Source organism: Brachyhypopomus gauderio, chromosome 10 (genome assembly GCF_052324685.1).
Source record: "Brachyhypopomus gauderio isolate BG-103 chromosome 10, BGAUD_0.2, whole genome shotgun sequence".
Lineage (NCBI taxonomy): Eukaryota > Metazoa > Chordata > Actinopteri > Gymnotiformes > Hypopomidae > Brachyhypopomus > Brachyhypopomus gauderio.
The window spans coordinates 24,038,540-24,057,166 of NC_135220.1; the positions used below are offsets into that span (position 1 = coordinate 24,038,540).

At 47.6% G+C, this 18,627-nt stretch overlaps 1 protein-coding gene across 1 annotated transcript; it reads left to right on the plus strand.

The window, feature by feature from the left end:
• The first annotated feature begins 57 nt into the window (after positions 1–57).
• LOC143526033 (protein FAM222A) lies at positions 58–18,576 on the plus strand. The gene is made up of 3 exons (XM_077020600.1): positions 58–909; positions 7,595–7,728; positions 15,900–18,576. The coding sequence occupies exons 2-3, from the start codon at positions 7,638–7,640 to the stop codon at positions 17,270–17,272; spliced, it is 1,464 nt and encodes a 487-aa protein (XP_076876715.1). The 5' UTR covers positions 58–909; positions 7,595–7,637; the 3' UTR covers positions 17,273–18,576.
• The last annotated feature ends 51 nt before the right edge of the window (positions 18,577–18,627 follow it).

Genomic DNA, 18,627 nt, shown 5'->3' on the forward strand with positions numbered 1-18,627 from the left:
CTTATTCAAACAGATGCTCTAAATTGATTGTTTTAGTATCCGGTTAGTGGACTCGTTAGAATGAGCCGCCGTGTGTACACAGACGTATTGATTGTCGGGCATGGAGCACAGAACAGACTTGTCTCGGAAGCGGATACCTGGATTAAAAAGCTAGCTACCACTTAATCGGGGGTTTTCTGTTTTATTTCATAAAAAGAGGTCGATTCTCTAGTCAGAATAAACTTTGCCTCGTTGTGGGCACGTTGCTAGTGGATTGATTAGGCAAGTGTGATATCAACAGCCTTATTTTTCTGTTGTTAGCACGCCATCTGGCTATTTAGCCAGGATCAGATAGCTAACAGTTAGCCAGCTAATCTGGTTATGTTGTTTTGTAAGGTTTGCTCTATGGGATCGCTAGCTGTGTTTGGCTAAGAAGCTTCGTAGCAGGTGCGTTTAGTTAAACGCCTTTTGCTTCGCAGAGTGTGGCACCTGGGTCGGTGAACGCAGCCCAACGGCTCAGATATGCAGCACGTTAATTTCATCGGGAGACACATTATCGTACCTGGAATACGGATAGAAGGGATGAAAGCTATTTTATTTGACTAAGGTGTTTACAAGGACAATTGATGGAGATTTTGGGTTTAAACTGCGTCTTGGGATAGCATCGACTGTGCAGTCGTGGGACAATTACAGACGTCTGGATAACACATTTGGGGATCTGAATATTCCCTGAGACTACATGGAGTCAATCGCAAACATTTGTGGGTGGTTTTTCGTGGTCGTGCAAAAGCAACTGACCGAATAAATCTTCACACAAGAGAATTGCGGACCTGAGTGGTACGGCAGGCATGATTGCTCTCGGAATAAGACCATTTTAAAACACGCCGGACCTATGTGGATATAGGAAATCCATCTGCTCTTTAATTTATGGTAAACATGTCTCATTATTCTTTTTGTTTTTATTCTAAATATGGGAGTTTTTCACGTTTGTAAGTGCGTTATAGCCTACAGTATTTACTTAACTGGAAAGTAATGGTTTATGCTACATCCCTTTAATTCTTAAGAAATGAAACATTCTATGTTTTGTTATTGTTTTTCAAACCATTGTTTTTTCGGTGAATTGTCTTTTATCCTTGATTAGTGTCCGTGTAAACCCATATTGTCGGAAATGCGCTTTGCCTTTCATGTCAGCTGACTCCATCCGGATTGATGCAACTGTAATAAAGGGGGCCTTGTGTCAGGGTCCCTATGGCTACAGGAAATGCTTTGAAGTATATTACCGGCCTTTCAAAGCGTCTGCTAAGACGGGCAATTCCATTGTCGGAGCTGGCGGGAGCGAAGGCCTATAAACACGCATTTGAGACTAAGAAGTTTACGGTCGGCCGATCGGTACCTGATCCGAGGAGGTGCTAAAATATGTGCTTTGCAGACAAGTCGACTCTTATGTAAATATGTGAAGTGTGCTCCTAACACACATGACAAACGATCTAACACGATCCGGCGAATTCCTAATGTCTTGACATGTTTGAATTGTAAAGACTCTTTAAGGACAACAACCCCCCCCCCAAATATTAGTTCGTGGGTTCTTAAATGAAGTGAGATAATTCAACCCCAGCATGAAGCTTATGAATTTGTGAATCTACACTCCTCATTCCTACAGCTCTGTGCCTTCTACAGCCCAGAAAGTCTACTTCTGATTTCATATGACATTTTGTTACATCTGGGTAAAGTCAGGCCATGAAATAAACATTGTGGCCTTTGAGTTAGGGAACATAATTAAATGTTAGGAAAAGACCTGCATCCCTCCCCCAACTCATTCTGCCAACCCTTAAGGAAATTGCTTTATTCATATATCATGAGCTGATGTCCAATCACTTTTACTGGACCAGTTTCACATATTTGACAAGCTCTGCAGTTTGAAAAGCAGCAGCAGAAAATCTTAATTTTACATGTCACTCAGATGTGCATTAAAAGGAATGTGATGACATTTAAAGCCAAAGTAATTACTTTCAGATTATACCTGCTGTACATTGCCTGTGTCACTGGATACCTGACACACTATTTTAAGACAAAGGGCAAGTCTGCATTTTTAACAGAGTGGTTCAAAGATTAGCACTGGCCACGGTGGCCCCGGCTACTGTTATGGAGGGGTTATCTGCATAATTATCCTGCTCCGCTACGCTTCCCGTTTGCTCATTTCGACCAAAGAACCAAATTCTGGTGGACTCCAGACGTGCGTTTCTCACACTGTTCTGGCCAGTCACCATCTCCCCTCCCTGTGCAGGACTGGTGAGATTTGTTATCGTTTGTTCCTGAATGCTGTTTTGCTGCTGCAGTGTTCCTATCTGCTGGTTAATGGCCTTGGGTTTGTACTCCAAACACTGCTGCACCTTTTCTTAGCTAAGATGTCAGGAAAACACAGGCTACTGCTATCTGCACCCTTTGAACAATCTGTAGGTCTCTTTATATGCCCCCCCCCCCCCCACCCCATTCATCTTGTCTGCAGCTGAAAGGCAGTCTTCATATGCAAGTATTACTACAGTGCAAAGTCTGTCTAAACATTTTCTTAAGCGCCAACAGATAGGAACCTTGGTAGCTTCCTTTGATCAAAGCGACGTGCCCTTCCAAACCGATCACCACCAGCAAGCTATCAGCAACTAGCGAGCTAGCAACAGCTCCTCTGTTGATGTGATTAGGCTATGTGCTAAACGGAGCTGGAGATAAGGGCACTCTGGGAAGGTTAAGTGACCTCAGAGAGCGGATGGATGGTCACCCAACCCCACTCGCTGGGATAATGTCAATCTCTTGGTTGCTAAGCAATTTTCCCCCCTCTGCATCCACAGTAATCACCTTTTATCTCCTAAGGTTGTCGTGTGTAATTATAGGCCGGCTGCCGTCCTTTGAAATCTGCCTAATTGGTCTCTTTATTTTTATGGGATGAGGTGTTTGGGGGTGGGGGGGGAGCAGTGAAAGGGAGCTAAGGAGCACAAGGCTCAAAGGCTCAGGCAGGTGGAAGGGGGAGTGGCTTAAGCACTTCAGTGTCCTAACCTTTTTTTTTTTGGAGCCACAAAAAAGTCATACAAAACTCATTCATAGGAATTGACTATTGTATAAGCCATTGGTAATAATTCTGCTTTTAGGCAGGAGGCGGAGGTCACTTTGGGAGCAGAGTGAAGTCCATTTTCTCTTGGAAGTCCTCTGTTCCTGTGTGTCCTTTGTTGCCAAGCTGGTCATTAAACGCCAGGGGGGGGGGGTTGAAGTTCTTCCCGTGTGAATACCCTGCAGGAAACATTTGGCCAATCTTTTTCATGAGTTCTGTTTTATTACCATTTTTAATGACTTGAAGGAAGCATTGACCCTTAACTGCATAATGAATTGCCCTGCCGGGCTGGTGGGTAGGGATGTGGGCGGAGTAAATCCCACAGGTCAGGCCTGCTCTCGGTCGCCATAAGCCCCAGTGTATATCCAGGCCTTGCTCTAGAGCAGACTGCTGTTAACATAAGACTATGCCATGGCTAGGGAAATAAACGGCCATATTTAAATGGAATTGGAATAATGCTGAACCAGTCTGTTAGCCAAGGATATTTACACCTAACAAAGTAAGTTTACACATGTGCATCATGAGCAGGTGAAGAAATGCTAGAACTCATGTTGTAAGCCCATTTTACGGTCTCTGATGCTAATGTGAATCAGTGAGTTACTGTTTATCTCAGCCTGTGCACTCTTTGTGTGAGAGACGCCTGTGCAGTTGGTTAAGAGGTTATACGGCACAGCCGCATTTGAAAAGGGGGGGGATCTTTGTCTCTCTCCTGCGCTTCTGATCCCAATTATGCTAACTACCAGAAAATTTAACCAGGGCCCGCTCTCTTATCTCCTAATCCTGAAGTAATAGATTCCATTAAAAATGCATGAGGAGCTTTACAGATGAATCCGCTGCCGTTGTCTGTCAAGCCAGTTCCCCTGGCAGCCCCCAGCTCTTGGAGGTGGGGGGGAGGGGGGGGGGGTGACGGTTCTGCTATCTTTCCACTGTCTGGGGGGGTTCTGCTCCGTGCAGTGTTGTTCGCTGGCCGGCCCCAACCCCTTCCCAGCGGCATGTTCAGAGGGGCCGTCGCACGGGGCTTTTGATGTAGCGCTTGTCCCCTGCTCCTGCTGCCGGACTGGCAGCATCACAGTGGAGGGGTCGACGCCCCCCCCATCGCTGTCATTCATAATTGAGCTACTGATTTGGAAGAGGCCACGGACTGAACTTGTGGAGGCAGAGGGGAGAGTGTCTTCACTCGTCTTATAGCTCAAGCCTGCAGGACGCACCTGAAAGGAACTTGGTGTTTTCATGGCTGTAGTCAACTACTGCATTTATTCCTTCACTCTGAAAACTAAAAATATACGTCATTCGGGTTACTCTTCTAGTCCTACTGAATGCAATTTAAGAGAAACGGACCAACAATACCCAATTTTGAAATGGAAACCCAATTGCAGAATGTCTGCCTAGTAGAACTCTTACAGAACTTCAGTGTGAATCACTAAACAATAGTGTTGCCTGTGACCCACCGTGGCTAGCTCTCTCTATGTGCATATATATATGTATGTATGTATAATGGGAGACTGACGGTCAATGTGTTGGAGAGTTAACTGATCGCAAATTATATATATGTGTGTGTGTGTGTGTATATATAATATATATATATATATATATATATGCGATCAGTTAACTCTCTAACTCATTGTCCCTGTCAGTCTCCAATCATTCTGAGTGGTCTGACTGACTGTTGGCTTTTCCCCCTGGGGTGTAGCCAGGATGACACTGAGGAGAAGGAGCTGAAATTACCAGCGCTCTCATGCTAATCCTATCTAACCCAGGAGTGAAGGAGTGCCTGGCTTAAACCTTTTTTCATTATCATCTAATTATTAACTCTGGGTTTTGAGAGCTGTAAAGCTGGGAGTGGGAAGTGATTGTGTGTGTGTGTGCGTGCAAGAGTGTGTGTGGGCCAGAGTGAGTGTATGCACATGCTTAAGTAGGAGTAGAAGGTTATCAGGTCTGCTTTATTCTGATTTTACTCACAGAGCGCATAACAGTTTCAGCTGCAAGAGTTGCTATAATGAAATGAACTAAATGAAATTAATGAATATGGTTTTAATGTAGAAAAAATGTGTTAGGTGTTTATATTCCAGGGGATTGGGGGGGGGGGGGGGGGGGGATGTGTGTTGTGTGTGATGAAACATGCACGTATGTGTATAAATGTATTTGCACATGGCATTTGATTGTAAACATATTCTGTGTGCTCAGGCGTTTTGAGATTTTTTTGCTTCAACGTGTTCCACACAGGACCACGTTAATGAACTAATGTATGCTCTCGCTTTGTTTTTGCTTGTCACGCAATTAGCTTACCATGTCTAATCTATTGGCTTTTACTCTTTTGCTTTCAAAGGGATTCTGCATGGATAAGATTTGATTTAAAAGGATCCCAACATTCTGTGCTTTGTGGGCATAAAGTGAATAAAGCTACCGTTTCTTCCTCCCACCCCCTCGCCTCCCCCAAACAGAGCCCAATTTTCCCTCTGCAACGTGACCTTATCTTTCCACACACTCCCAGCTACGCACTGTAGCATGTACAATTAGACACCTTCCATCCAGCTCGCCTCCGGGCTTGAGAGCGGGTGAGCGAGAGATGAAAAAGAGAGGGGGAAAACGGAGGGGACAATTTGTCTGCCAGTGTGATCTTATCAGAAATCCTTGGGAGACAAAAGATCAGCAGCGTTCTGCAGGACCCTTATCTCCCCGCCAGACCCTCGCTGGTGCCTCGCCGGGGCAGATAAGCCCGTCTTATCGGCTGCACCGATGGCACGGAAGAGTGGCAAGGATTTACTGTCCTTGCCGCTCAAAGTTTGTCACCCGCGCGCTCCGTTTCAAGGCAGATGGCCGCGGCCCCAGGAAGACCGCTGCGGTCCGGGGCGTCAAAGCAGAATCCAGGGGTTCGAGCAGACCATCACGTGGAGGGACTGGGCCGTCACGGTTGGACCTTTTTTAGGCCATGAGCGTGTCCCGGCGTGAGCCCGTGGGTCCTTGTCGCCTTTGAATGGCCTTAGTGGTCCTCTTCCTCTTCCATACTCTCTCATTCACCCTCTTCTTTGAATAGATTCTTTTTTTTGTCCCCATAAACAAAGCTCTTTTCTCTCTTTTTCGAATAAAAGGGGGAGGGGAAAGTGTCTTAATGCATTTTTATCCCTGAGCCACTCGCAAGAGTAATGGATGGCAGTTTCACAATTGTCTCTCATTTCCTGTTGATAAAGCTGTGCAGGCATTTCCCATGAGATCCTGTGTTTGTCTCTTTTTTAACACCCCCTCTCTTCCAAAACCTGTATCTTCTTTTGACAAATGTGCAGTAATGGAAGCCTTGTTGTGAAATTGGTCCTCTCACAAAATAGTCAGGAGAAAGGCTTTTAGCTGTTCAGCTGTCTGTGATCACAGACCGGCTGTGTGGTTTGAAGAGGGGCTCTGTGTGTGTACTGGCTGAAAAAGGAGGAAGATTTCTCCAGGCTCCTGACAAGAATGAAAGCCAGGCTGTCTCCTTTATCCTTTGAGGTGTAGGTAATCAAGTTTATACAGATGGCTTCCGAACACTCCCCTCCAGTTAGGGACTTACTTAGACACTGGCCTATGGAACCTGCAGGAAATATGGGAGTAATAAGGAGGACAGGAAATAAATCAAAGAAGGTTTTTTGAAGGAAAGAAAAGAACTGGCCAAACGGATAGATATGAAGTCACCCATCGGTAACTTAAAAATTTAAGAAGTTCTGACGTATGACTAAAGCATAATGTAAATGTAAAAAGTAATTGAGAAAGGTGTATCGAAAATTCCTAAGTGAGGTCAAATGTCAGGGAGCGATACCAAGCACTTTAATATTCCCGAAAAAGCAAAAGATGAAACATGGATTAAACATGACTGCTGGATAGATCCTTCCATTGAGAGAGCGTCAGGGAGATGAAGTAGGATGCCTGGCGAGTTAGACCCGTGGTGGCATTGTGTTATTATTCCTGTCAGTTTTCCCCTGGATGTATCCCCTTATGTAGCTTAGCAGCAGAAAGCAGAGGGAGGTGAGATCTCTGGCATGCTGGGAGATTGATTAGGGCCGTCATAAGCCCGGCATGCTCTCCTGCTCCTCCAAATCCCACCAAAAGACAAACGCTTGCTGAGTCACTGCTGTTGCATCTGGTCCCAATCACCTCTGCGAGCAGTCTTCCACCACAGATCTGTTTACGGCAACAAAAATGAAAGAAGACGCACACCCTTGGATTTTAACTATTGATATGTTCGACAATTGATACATCAAACAAGGACCATGGAGACACCAGGGTATTTCTGCTGTGTTGATCTTTTGTGTTTCCAGAATGGTATATTTATAAGACCCATCATGACCAACGTTCTTTTACCCAGAATCCTGTCTGCAAGCGGGAATCGACACTATTCTCATCTCTGGAAGCATACGGATCGTATGCGTCCAGTTACAAAACGCTGCGTCTGATGTTGCATGAATGGAAGGGTAGCGGGGCTTCCTCGGGCGGGACATGATGGGGACCTGATGCTCAGTGAAGTTCCTCTGCTTTGCTCTCCCACAGATCCCTGGGGGCTCCTTGCAGCCGTAGAGCCTGACGCCGCACCATGCTGGCCTGCCTGCAGCGGAGACAGAACCAGCCCCTCCAGCACCAACTCTGTGCCGCCAAGGTCCTGGACGCTCCGGTCATCCAGAAAAGTGAGCATGAGGAGTAGGGGTGCCACCTGGGGGGGTATTCGGTCCTTTGCATGTGAGAAACCGCGCACCCTGTAGCAGATAGTAAAAGCTCCCGCGGATTGTTCCGGACAAGGTCCACATACCGGGCTGTATTGTATACCCAGATGGGGTGGGGTAGTTTTTGAATGAGACCTTTTGTTCTTTGCACACCAGCTCACCTGCAGTCAGCCAGTGGTGAGTGACGTGGGAAGTGGAAGGCTTTAGTCTGTCACTTCTGTGGCCAGAGGACCAGAAGGCCCCTCTGGCCGCAATAACAGATGATTTGGAGTGGAGCTTAGCCCTTTATCCAGAGGTGTTGGAGCAATCTCACCAGAGCCAGCCTGACGGTGGAAAGGCTCAGTGGCGAAGGGTGCTTTTATGAGCAAGGGAGAGGGAGGAAAGGAAGAAAGAGAGGGGAAGGGGGAAGGGGGGGAAAACGGTTTACTGAAGCGAGGTACTGAGGAAAAAAAATACCACAGTAAATTCAATTTTCAGAGGTAACCTAACCTTTGATTTTCATGGTTTAAGCGTATTGAGTGGATGATGGATCCTCCATCCAGACGATGGATTTTCATCCATTAGGTCTGAGAACTGTGGATACGTTTTCATTCTGCCGCTCTGAAGTAGGACGCACAGAAAAGTCTACTTAGACTAACCTATATAGATAACTAGACCAAGCTCGTAAAGAATCCATATTTCCATCTTGCCTATCCAAGCAATGCTCCTTATTCTTAGGTGGTAGGAAAAGAGGGGGTGTATTTTAATACAAGTGTTTTTAAAAAAAAACGAGGGCTCTTTGATGAAAAACGTTGCTTAATAAATTAGGCTTCCGAATTAATTTGCCTTAATTAGGCCTCTCCAGTTCTGCGGAATAATAAGACTAAAGCAGTGACCCTGTTCGAAGGTTAGATAAGAGGAGAGCCAAGATGAGGTTCACCTTGGCCTCCGCCAGCTCCCGAACACTTCTAGATTTATCTGCAGCCTGGATCGTCCAGAGCCCTGCTCGCGGCCCTTATCGGTCACGCCCATCTCGGTCACGCCCATCTCGCCTCCTTTTTAATTTAATTCATGAGGGCATTGATCAGCGGCTCCCGAGCCCTGTGCACGCCGCCTCGTTCTCCCCTCCAAGGGTGGACTCGGCTCTGCCGTGACGCCCTCTCCGGTCTGCCTGTCATCGCAGTGATGAGGCCGGTTCCCCTGGGGCGAGATGTCTGAGAAGCAGTGCCAGTCACTTTGAAGTAACGAATAAAGCCTGCGTCTGTTCCAGAGAACCGGAGGGTGGTTGAGTTCTACAGCAGATCAGTGGGCGTTCCGGTTATCAAGCTCTGTAACTGCAACGTCTTTGCTCATTTGTTTTGCTGCGCGACTTGTGTACGAGATGACGACTGGACGCCTTTCTGAATGCTTTCGAGTTGGCCACGACCTTTCTCTGATCGAGTGTTTCATGCGGTCGCTATGGGCAATGTGGACTTTCGCGAGTCTGCACATCATATGCTTTTGATCTCATCAGTCCGCTGCGCTGATCCACAGTAGCCTTCCCCCCAAGCAGCACTGCAGGACTTCCTCCTTATTAGTAAACTCATATTGTCTCGGTTTGTAAGAGTAGTTCAGAGTGTTATCTGCGAACGTGAATATGGGAGTCTGTTAATTATCGTTTCTGTCAGTATGCATCATGCTCACATTTAATGAGAGTACTTTTTGCTATCCTTGTAAGTTGTTGGCCATTGAAACCGATGGACATTGATTATTCCTCACTGATGATATGCTCATGGAGAGCCTGTCCAGGATTTGCTTGTATGCGCCTAATTGATCCCTGTGTGTTTGCATCATCTTTCATTAGGAAGCAAAAGGATGATGAGTGTTGTGCTTTGGTTAGGAGAGGGATAAATCAGGCAATATAAACCCAAAGCCAAAACAAGGTCTGGAACTTCCTAAACCGCCCTTAAGATGGAGAAACTGAGAATGAGCAGTAATATGCCGCCTGCACTCTCTCCTCCGTGTGTGGTGTTTAAAACCGTTCAGCATTTCGCTACGGCAGTAGGCTTGGAGCACATCTCTGCACCCCCATATCCAGCTGGGGTAAAACCTCATTGTCTGCCGCGTTATTAAATATTAATTTGGAATCAGTGGACCACTTGTCTGCTAAATGCTGGAACAGAAGGGCTCTGTTTTGCCGCAGGCAGAGCCTCGGGTGCCCCCTCTCTCTCTCTCTCTCTCTCTCTCTCTCTCTCTCTCTCTCTCTCTCTCTCTCTCTCTCTCTCTCTCCTTCCTCCCTCCCTCCCTCCTCCCCTCACTCCCTCCCTGTTTACCTACCCCAGAAGCACTTGGAGTGTGATGTGTTCTGACAGCTCCTCCCCCTCACTGTGCCACCCAGCACAACGCCTGAACTTTTACCATGCCTGAGATCTCTCGTTCTGGCCCTCGCAGGATTTAGCTGACGTTTCACCCAATGGTGAAACCGGGGCTCCCAACTTGCGGCTGTGCCATGCACTAATCTCTCTTCCCCTGTTCCATCTCTGGAGGTTTAATGCTTGGAGTGAAATGCAGCTGGTGAGTCTGAAGCGGCAGTTGCCTAGAGGCATGTGTCATATTTGTTATTCTGGAAGGGAGCCCGCTACAGCCCTGTGAGGAATATACAGTGCATATGTCTGCCTCAGCAACTTCTGGACCATGCATCACACTGAGGGTTTATCAGCCAGCCACATTCCTGGCAACATGTTGTGACTGTTGGCATCACGTGCCAGGCAAAACTGAAAAGTTTGCGGCGTTGACTTTTGTGTAATGTCTTCTACGTCCTCCTCAGCGCGGTCCCCTCTCTCGCTGAAGAGTGGGGTGCCCGCCCCTTACCCTGCTAGGTTCCTTGGATGGAACTGAGTTTCTGATGTGGTTGTCCTTGAGGTGAAATCACAATGACCTTGCCCTCTGGGAAATTGAGAGCCGATCTCCACTGATGGCTCTACGAGCATCTTCGGGTTTTGGTTTGGAGATTTTTGGGATCAAAGAGTAAGGCTGACCTCCAACATCTAGACTCTTGAAAGGCAGCCATTCAGAGTAGGCTTGAAAATCCACCGTCACTCTCTCCCCTCTAGTGTCAATCCATATATCATCACAGTAGAACATTAGAGGGACACTTCCCAGCCGGCCATTAAAAGAACGTGGTGAGGAGTACCGCGGGAGCCATTCTTATCTTAAGAATGACCAGTAAAGTGAGCACCAACCATGGGAAGTTCAGTGCTTCTGTTCATGCTGGTAACATAAGACCTCACGCTCCACCCCCTACCCCCACCCCTCCATCAGATTTGAGTGGAATGAGGACTGGTGCCTGTGTAAAACGGCATCCATGCCTGACATCTTCAGGTGGCCTAGCTTGACAGTTATCCTCTTTCTGGAGGATCCCAACCGTGACGCCACAAAGAGGAAGAAAGAGAGCCCAATGAGGGGAACCCAGGTGCATCTGCCTGAAGGTGTCCAAATCGGACAAGGTTTGCCATGTGTTCTTGTTTTTGGCTGTTTAAGAACTTAAGGACCAATGGTGTCAAATATAGCCTGGGTATTGGATGAGGACAGTCTGTGACCACGCTCCCACCAACCCTGCTACTATAATATCTCTGCACATGGACGCCTGCTTTGAGATTCATGTCAGTTAGTATTAATGTCTGTTAATATTAATAATAGGCCCCGCAACTTCGGTCCTGTGCGAGCCTGGGAGCAATTCACAAGGGTCCGGCCACATGGGGGACGTGGTTCAAGGCCTCATTCACTTCACAAGGGTCTGGCCCCTGTAGGGGACATGGTTTGGAGCTTTGTCCACTTCCCAAGACACCAATGCTGTATTTGGCATTACAGGTGGTGAGAAATTTCTGCTAAGCACATCCCCATAATCCAGCCCCCACTTGAAAGTGACGTCCTGTATTTTCGGGCTGCCGTGTTTTAACAGACGTAATTGTGTTGAAGAGGATGACTACCTCCCACTCGTTTGATTTAACTGCAGCATTTTAAGCACTCAAGCGAACCTCTCTGGTACTAATGGAACACTGCTGAATCGAATGCACTGAGAGAGCATGAGACTCATAACGTGCGAGAAGCCTTTGTTTGGCTTTAACTTTGACTTTTTTCACATTTATTAGTTCTAATGACTCATATTTGCATATTACATAGTTTATACTTTTCTGAACAATTGAAGCTAATTCTTGCCCCTCAAACTGTGAGCCAGGTAAAAAGAGTGAACCTCTTAAATGGGCCTAAGGCCTTTTATTTAAATATTTTTGGCTTTAATGGGGTAAGTGTTAAGATACCGCTGTAAACAACTGTCCAATTTGATTGGTCAGCAATGCATTTGTCTCCTCTTAGCCTGATGTATTCCAGATCTCAGATGGTCATGTGTCGGGTCTGTGGATGAAGTAGTAGCCTATTTCTAAAAGAGAAGCAAAAAAAAAACACTACAGTTCCCAAAGAAAGTTGTGATGGCTTTTGTAGGAGCTTCTGTGTTGATGGCAGCGCTAACCTGGCATGTGCTGGAATTAGAAAATTACCTCAAACATTGGACGATTCAGTTCCCCCAACTTTTAGGTAAACCACATTTGTGTTGCTCTGGATACGTACAGTGAACTTTAGATTGGCACCTTCCCGTGGTTCTTTGCAAATAATTGTTTTTATGTCGCTAATAAAAACGCTAATAGTTTTAACCAAGCTTTTCCAAAACGTGCGCTGGCCTCATAATGGAAAGTAAAGCATTGTCCTTTGATTGGTAGGCTACATTTGAGAACTGGAGCTCAGTGGAAATTCAGTGAGGGAGCGTTGCTCTTTTTTTCCCCTTTTTTTTAAAGCTTCGGCTGGTTTCCCAGTTAATCGCTGATTAAGTCAAACAGCTACAAAACAATGAGGTCTCCTCTCTTGATCCGAGGGGAAGTGCTCTAAGTGCAGCCATGGGGAAAAAAGATTAGGCAGCTTACAGGGCCTGAAAGCTTTGCGTGTGTTCGTGGGGAGACGGATGCAGTCCAGAGGTTAGCAGCGATAAAACTCGGCAACGTTTTCAAACCCGTTCATTAGCGTACATGTTATTGTCTGTCTCTCTCCTTTTTTTCTTTCTTTTCGTTTCGCAAAGAATCCTCCATGCTGTTAATGGTCGTGGGGCCATCTCTGCCCAAGCACACATTCCCATCCGTCCTCTCCATCTTTTTTCCTTGCCCTCTCATTGCGCTTCTTTCTTGTCATCGTCCTACTTTAAAGAGTTTGCGCTGTTTCTTGTCATATGCACTGTTAATTAGTCGAGTGTTAATTGAGATTTCAGAGCCTGCCCCCCCCTCCGTCTCCCCCTCCCCCTTTGCCCAGGGCTGACCTAATGTAATAGAAGTCATTTTCATGAGCTTTGTTTGATCAGAGGGTTGACCTTGTCTCTGTGAAGCTGGGCAGTTGGGCAGCACTTGCCAGACTCCCTTTCTCTCTGCTGGCGTGCTGGGAGCTGCAGGTAATGGCTGCACGCTCGCGCGCAAGTCTGCGCCCGTTTGAGTCCCACGCGTGCCACCCCAGGCGATCCTATTGCGAGGTGGTGGAAAACCACTTACAAGACTTGCATAGTGTAAATTGGTAAGCACTCTGAGATGCCCCTGGGTAAGTTGGACATGGCAAATCGCGCTTTAGAATTAGTGATGTGTCCGCTTGAGAGGCTTTGAGCTTCTAGGTAAATTCTGCCGTGGTTCTGGTGTGGACGGCGATAGGGCGGTGCTCTGACAGGTTGGCCGTTGGGCCGCTCCGTGCGATTAAGTACTTAGGGTCAGGACGCTAATTGTTTCCCTCCGTCACATGCTGTAGCTAACAACCTAAAGCTTAGGCACGACTTCAGCATAGTTGGGCCCTGCCAGACCACAGTGCAGGCTCATTCATTATGCATACAGAATCAGCCAGCGCTTCCACAGAATGTCCCCGGCTTTCAGAGGACTGTCATGTCGGAGAACCGCAGAGGCTTGAAATAAGGACGTGCAGGATGACCAAAAGTCTCATCGAGAGGAAAGAGCGACGGTCGAATTTACGGGGGTGCGCAGCCCCTGGAACGCACGGCGCATCAGGTGCTTCCTGAACAACAAGTCGATTTTTGGGGCGCTCCAGATCAAAGTAGCGATGCGGGGTGGTGCGTCGTGGTTCTTGGCTCACGCACCTATTCTAAAATAGCCCCTACTCTCATGATCTGTTATCACCAGTGGTCTTTCGCGGTCTTTCTTAACAATGACATATAAATTCCTACCCATCTGTCTGTCTATTTCTGGTGTTTCATTGTGATGAATGACCCCGGTGGAGCGCCGTGTGACTGCAGGCTACACGCAGCTCTGGGAGACGCGCTGCTGGCACTCTGCCCTTCTCCTCGTTTCTCCATTTTAAACACCCAATTTATTTCTTTTATGAGATGGATCTTGTAGATTGAATCATTTTCACAGTCAGAGGCTCGTTGTGGGTTCGAAAATGGAATGAACTCCCAAATCAATCCTGAACAGGAACAAGTGATCTCGGCCACCTCACGGTTGTGCAACAGCCGCCTAAAATGGCTTCTGCTATCGGAGTGAGGACCGAATTGTTTTATTTAGGAGAGTCTTTTTTTTTCCTGGACACCACTTTTTGTCTCCTGTGAGAGATGCAGTCACTTTCCCTGACTATCAGGTAATCTAGCTTAATTTTAGCACTTTTCTTTTCATGTCAGAAATACCATGAAGGTGTCATTCGGAGCAGTGGCCGTAATTTCTGCCAGCAGATTTATTGCTTCAGAGTGGAACACTTTTTCTTCTCTTTGTTGCGGGCGAACTAAACAGCCATGAAATTGCCTGAATAATGGTGTTTAAATTCAATCTTGGTTTGTCCCTTCAGCTTTTCCGTACATCATTGAACGTAGGTCCCCCCTGGAGATTGCTGTTTTCCATTACTAGACTTCAGCAGAAGTTCTAAACCCACCGTAGAAATGGGCCCTGTAATCAACAATACGTATGCCTGTTCGACTGTGGAAGTCACATGGAGTCATTACCGACACGTAATGCAGCCATCCTGTTACTTATTACGGTTGTTGGTGCACATGGCCACCAGCACCCCCTCCCCGTGTCTTTCTCCTCCACTGACCATAATTATCACCTACTGCTGGGGGTTGTCAGCTGCTGTTTCATTTTGACTGTACGCAAGTCCCCGTTTGGATGCAGCTCAAATACAGCTGTTTTGGGAAATATTTCCAGTCTCGTCCCCAGGGGCGCAGATGGCACTGGGGACGGGGGGGACAGGTCCCCTCCAGATTTATATTGACCCCATCCGAAATCTAGCATCTACAAGCATAAACGTATATATTGTACAGCTCGGTCCCCCTCAATTCAGAATTTCCATCTGCGCCGATGCTCGTCCCGTTCCGTGCGCGATTGACTGCAGTGGTTTTTCTTTCTTCTCCCTGTCCCCAGCACTTAGTCGTGCTTATATTTGAGCCCCTTTTGAGTGGGTTGCATAGCCAAACGGCATGAAATGAATTCCACTCAGTGCCACTGAAACCAAATTAGCTTCTACCCCCCTCCCCCCTCTCAGCTCTTTCTTGATTTCCCAGGGTAATCCAATTTTGTCCTGAAGAAAGACCAAATTAATTTCATAATGCACTGATCAAACATTGCCTGGGGTGTCTCCCTCCACAAAATGAGTTTTTAGAAAGATGCAGATGTCTAAGGATGAACATCCACGAGAGGAAATGAGGCAGAGGAAAAGAGCGTGGGGGAAAATAAATAAATAAATAAATAAATCGGGCAGGGCAGACAATCCAATATCTCCATTTATATTGGATGATATATATATATATATATATATATATATATATATATATATATTTGCCTCGTGTCTGATCCTTGATCATTTTTACTTATCCCATATATTTTTTTCCTGTTTATTGCTGAACGCTGTCATGTGATCATTTTCATCCCACAGCAAAACCCCCTATTGCTGTTTTTATTCGTGTTTTTATTTTCTACGCAAATGTACTTGGGTGTAACTTGGGTGTAACGTGAGAATTTACTGGATCAAATTTCTCCAAGCATAACTTCCAAGCATATCCATATCTGAGCAAATATGCCTTGGGCTGGTGGAAAATCCGCGTCTTGGCTCCACTAACCCCGCTAACCGAACCGTGTCCATTTGTGCAGGTGATTTGAGCTCCATGCGGTCCACGCGGTATCCCTCCGCCGCTGAGCTGGACGCTTATGCGCAGAAGACGGCAGATAGCCCGCTGTCCATCAAGATCTTCCCCTCCAACATCAGGGTCCCGCAGCACAAGCAGGTCGGTCGCACCGTCAACGGCCTCGACACCACAGCCCAGCGCTTCGGCCCGTATGGCCAGCCCTACTCGGGCTGCTACCGGGGGCTGTTGACCATCGCCAAAACGACCGGCACCATGACCAAGTGCGTGTTGAAGGGCTCTGATGGCAAGAGGACTAGACTGTCGCCCATCCAAATGGCGGTGGCCCCGTACGCACCACCCAGCCACCGGCAGCGGGCGTGCGGCGTAGAACTGTGCAAGCCTCCCGCCGCGCCCAGCGTCCCCACGCACCCCGGGGTGGTGGCTGCAGCGGTGGCCTCGGCCGTCTGCCTCTCCGGCGGGCGGAGCCTGGCTTTGGCGCCTCACTCCGACCACACTGCGCACAGCGTGGTGAGGCAGATGGCCAGGGCCTCCCGTAGCCAGGGCCCGCACGTGCCAGGGGAAGCCCACTCCAGCCCCTCCCGCCAGACGGCCACCGCCGCGGTCTGCTCGGACGTGAGCTTCGGACTGGCGGGCCCCTCCCACAGCAGCCTGGCGGGCCCCGCCCACAGCAGCCTAGCCTACTCCGGAGCCGTGCTCCCCGCGCAGCCTGCGGACATGGCCAAAGCGGCGGGCTATATGGACGGTATGGATTACGCTCTGTGGCAGCCCAAACACCAGAGGCATCCGCAGCAGCAGAAGCAGCACTACCAGCAGGGCGGCGCCCTGCGCGTGTATGGGGCCGGCGGTGGAGGCGTATCTGCCGTCAGCGCGTCCCCGGAGGTCTGCCTGCCGGTGGGGACGACCCAGCTCGCCTACAGAGGCCACACCCTCAGCGGTGGGACAGTGGGCATGCTGGACAAACTCAGCCCCTCCCCTCTCAACTGCGTGGCGGCCCATGGTGAGCTCGCCGTCGGCCATTTCTTCCCACCTCCCTGGAACGGCGTGCTCGCAACGCCCGACACCGACTGTTACAACCCACAGGAGCTGCCCCTGGGGTCCGTGGGGCTGGGACCCGCCCATGGCCCCACCCACACTCGTCAGGGTCACGCCCATGCCGTCCCGCCTCCTTACGTCGGCCCGTGCTGTGGGATGCCCGGACGGGGCCTGTGTCAGGCATCCCTTCTCAGTAGCAGCCTGCAGTCTCTGGAATGCCTGATCAGCGAGATCCACCCGCCCTGCATTAAGGAGCGGATGCTGGGGCGGGGCTACGATGCAGCTGCCATGCCACGCCCCTTGGACCACCAACCCCTGCACATCCAGCTGCCTGTGTTCAGATAGGGGCATCTGAGGAGGTCAGCGGCGGGTCAGAAATGGACTGTTCATACTAAGAGACCAGTAGATTGGTGTCAGACATGGCCTTTTAGCGGAAGCGTGCCATTGGTGAAGGGCTCAGTGAGTCTCCACAGAGTAGAAAGGCTAAATGCAATCCTGACCATCTGGAAAGGTCACAGAGTTGCAGTTTAACCTGTATTAACTAGACTGAAGAAGTACTCAGAGGAAGAAGTACTCAGATATATACTCAGATACTTTTTAGCACCAACAGGGATTTCGTGTTATTGTACCATTACTGCTGACCGTAATTAATCTGAGGGGGAAAAAACCCTTTACAGATTAGCTGCCAAATGCATAACAGGAAGCCCACTAGTTACAAGACATTGTGACGACTTCAGGTCTGTGCTGTTTACTTCAAAACCAGAACTGATGAAAACTGTACATGTAGTGAACCTTTGGTGAACGATGTGTAAAGCCCTGTTAAATAGTACTAAATCATAACAGTTCTGATTTTCTTTGTCTCTAATTGCACTGTTATAAAAACTATGATGATTTGTCTGGCTTGGATCAGTTCTAGGAACATTTCACCTAAAAAGAAAACTTGAACTTTTTTTTCTGTATTATGCTTGTGTTAATCCGTAAACAAGCACATTTATGAACATTCTGTGTTCCAGTTGTTTCACCTACATTCGTGACTGATGCTTTTCATGTCGGACGTTTTTATCTCACTTCTCACATCTGCAGTCAGAATACAGTTTGTTGCTGGCACCTGGCAAGCTGATTACTAGTTGATTGTTGTCTGCTGTAGCCAGTCCAGCTTTTCTCTTTTATTTAACAGGCCTTATTGATGGACTTGGAAGGTGAATAAGCTTCAACTTCTGTACCGGCTCCATCAGTGACCTGATGTCCAGCCACCAATGCATTACTGTGAAGTCTTAAGAGAACTTCAGGTGGATCTCTTCATCGGTGATCCGCATGTTTCTTTCATTTATTATTTATTGAAGTTTGAATTTCTGTAAAGTGTTAGAAGGTACTAATTGGTGTCTGAAATTCAGATACATGAATGGTTTTGTCATGTGTTTTTGTTGGCTTTCATCACTATCAAAGTGGAGTCCTTGGAAGGAGTATTTGAATTAAATGGCACACAATGGGCTAGATGTTTTAAAAAGTGCAATTATGATGTTGGCGGATAAGCCCTCTTCCCTTGTTACGCTTCAATGACTCTATTTACTACTGTATGTATGACTGTCTGAAATCTCCTCCACAATTATGATTGTCAAATAAATCTAATTTAGGGATGTTTTTCTAAATCTGCTTGTTTTGTCTTTTGTGAGTGTGTGGTTTTATTTATTATTATTTTT

What these genes read in the sequence shown, in the direction of transcription:
- LOC143526033 (XM_077020600.1), top strand. Translation starts at nt 7,638, where the DNA reads ATGCTGGCCTGCCTGCAGCGGAGACAGAACCAGCCCCTCCAGCACCAA. An exon ending in CGCTCCGGTCATCCAGAAAA is followed by an intron (nt 7,729 to 15,899) that starts GTGAGCATGAGG and finishes CCATTTGTGCAG; the next exon opens with GTGATTTGAGCTCCATGCGG.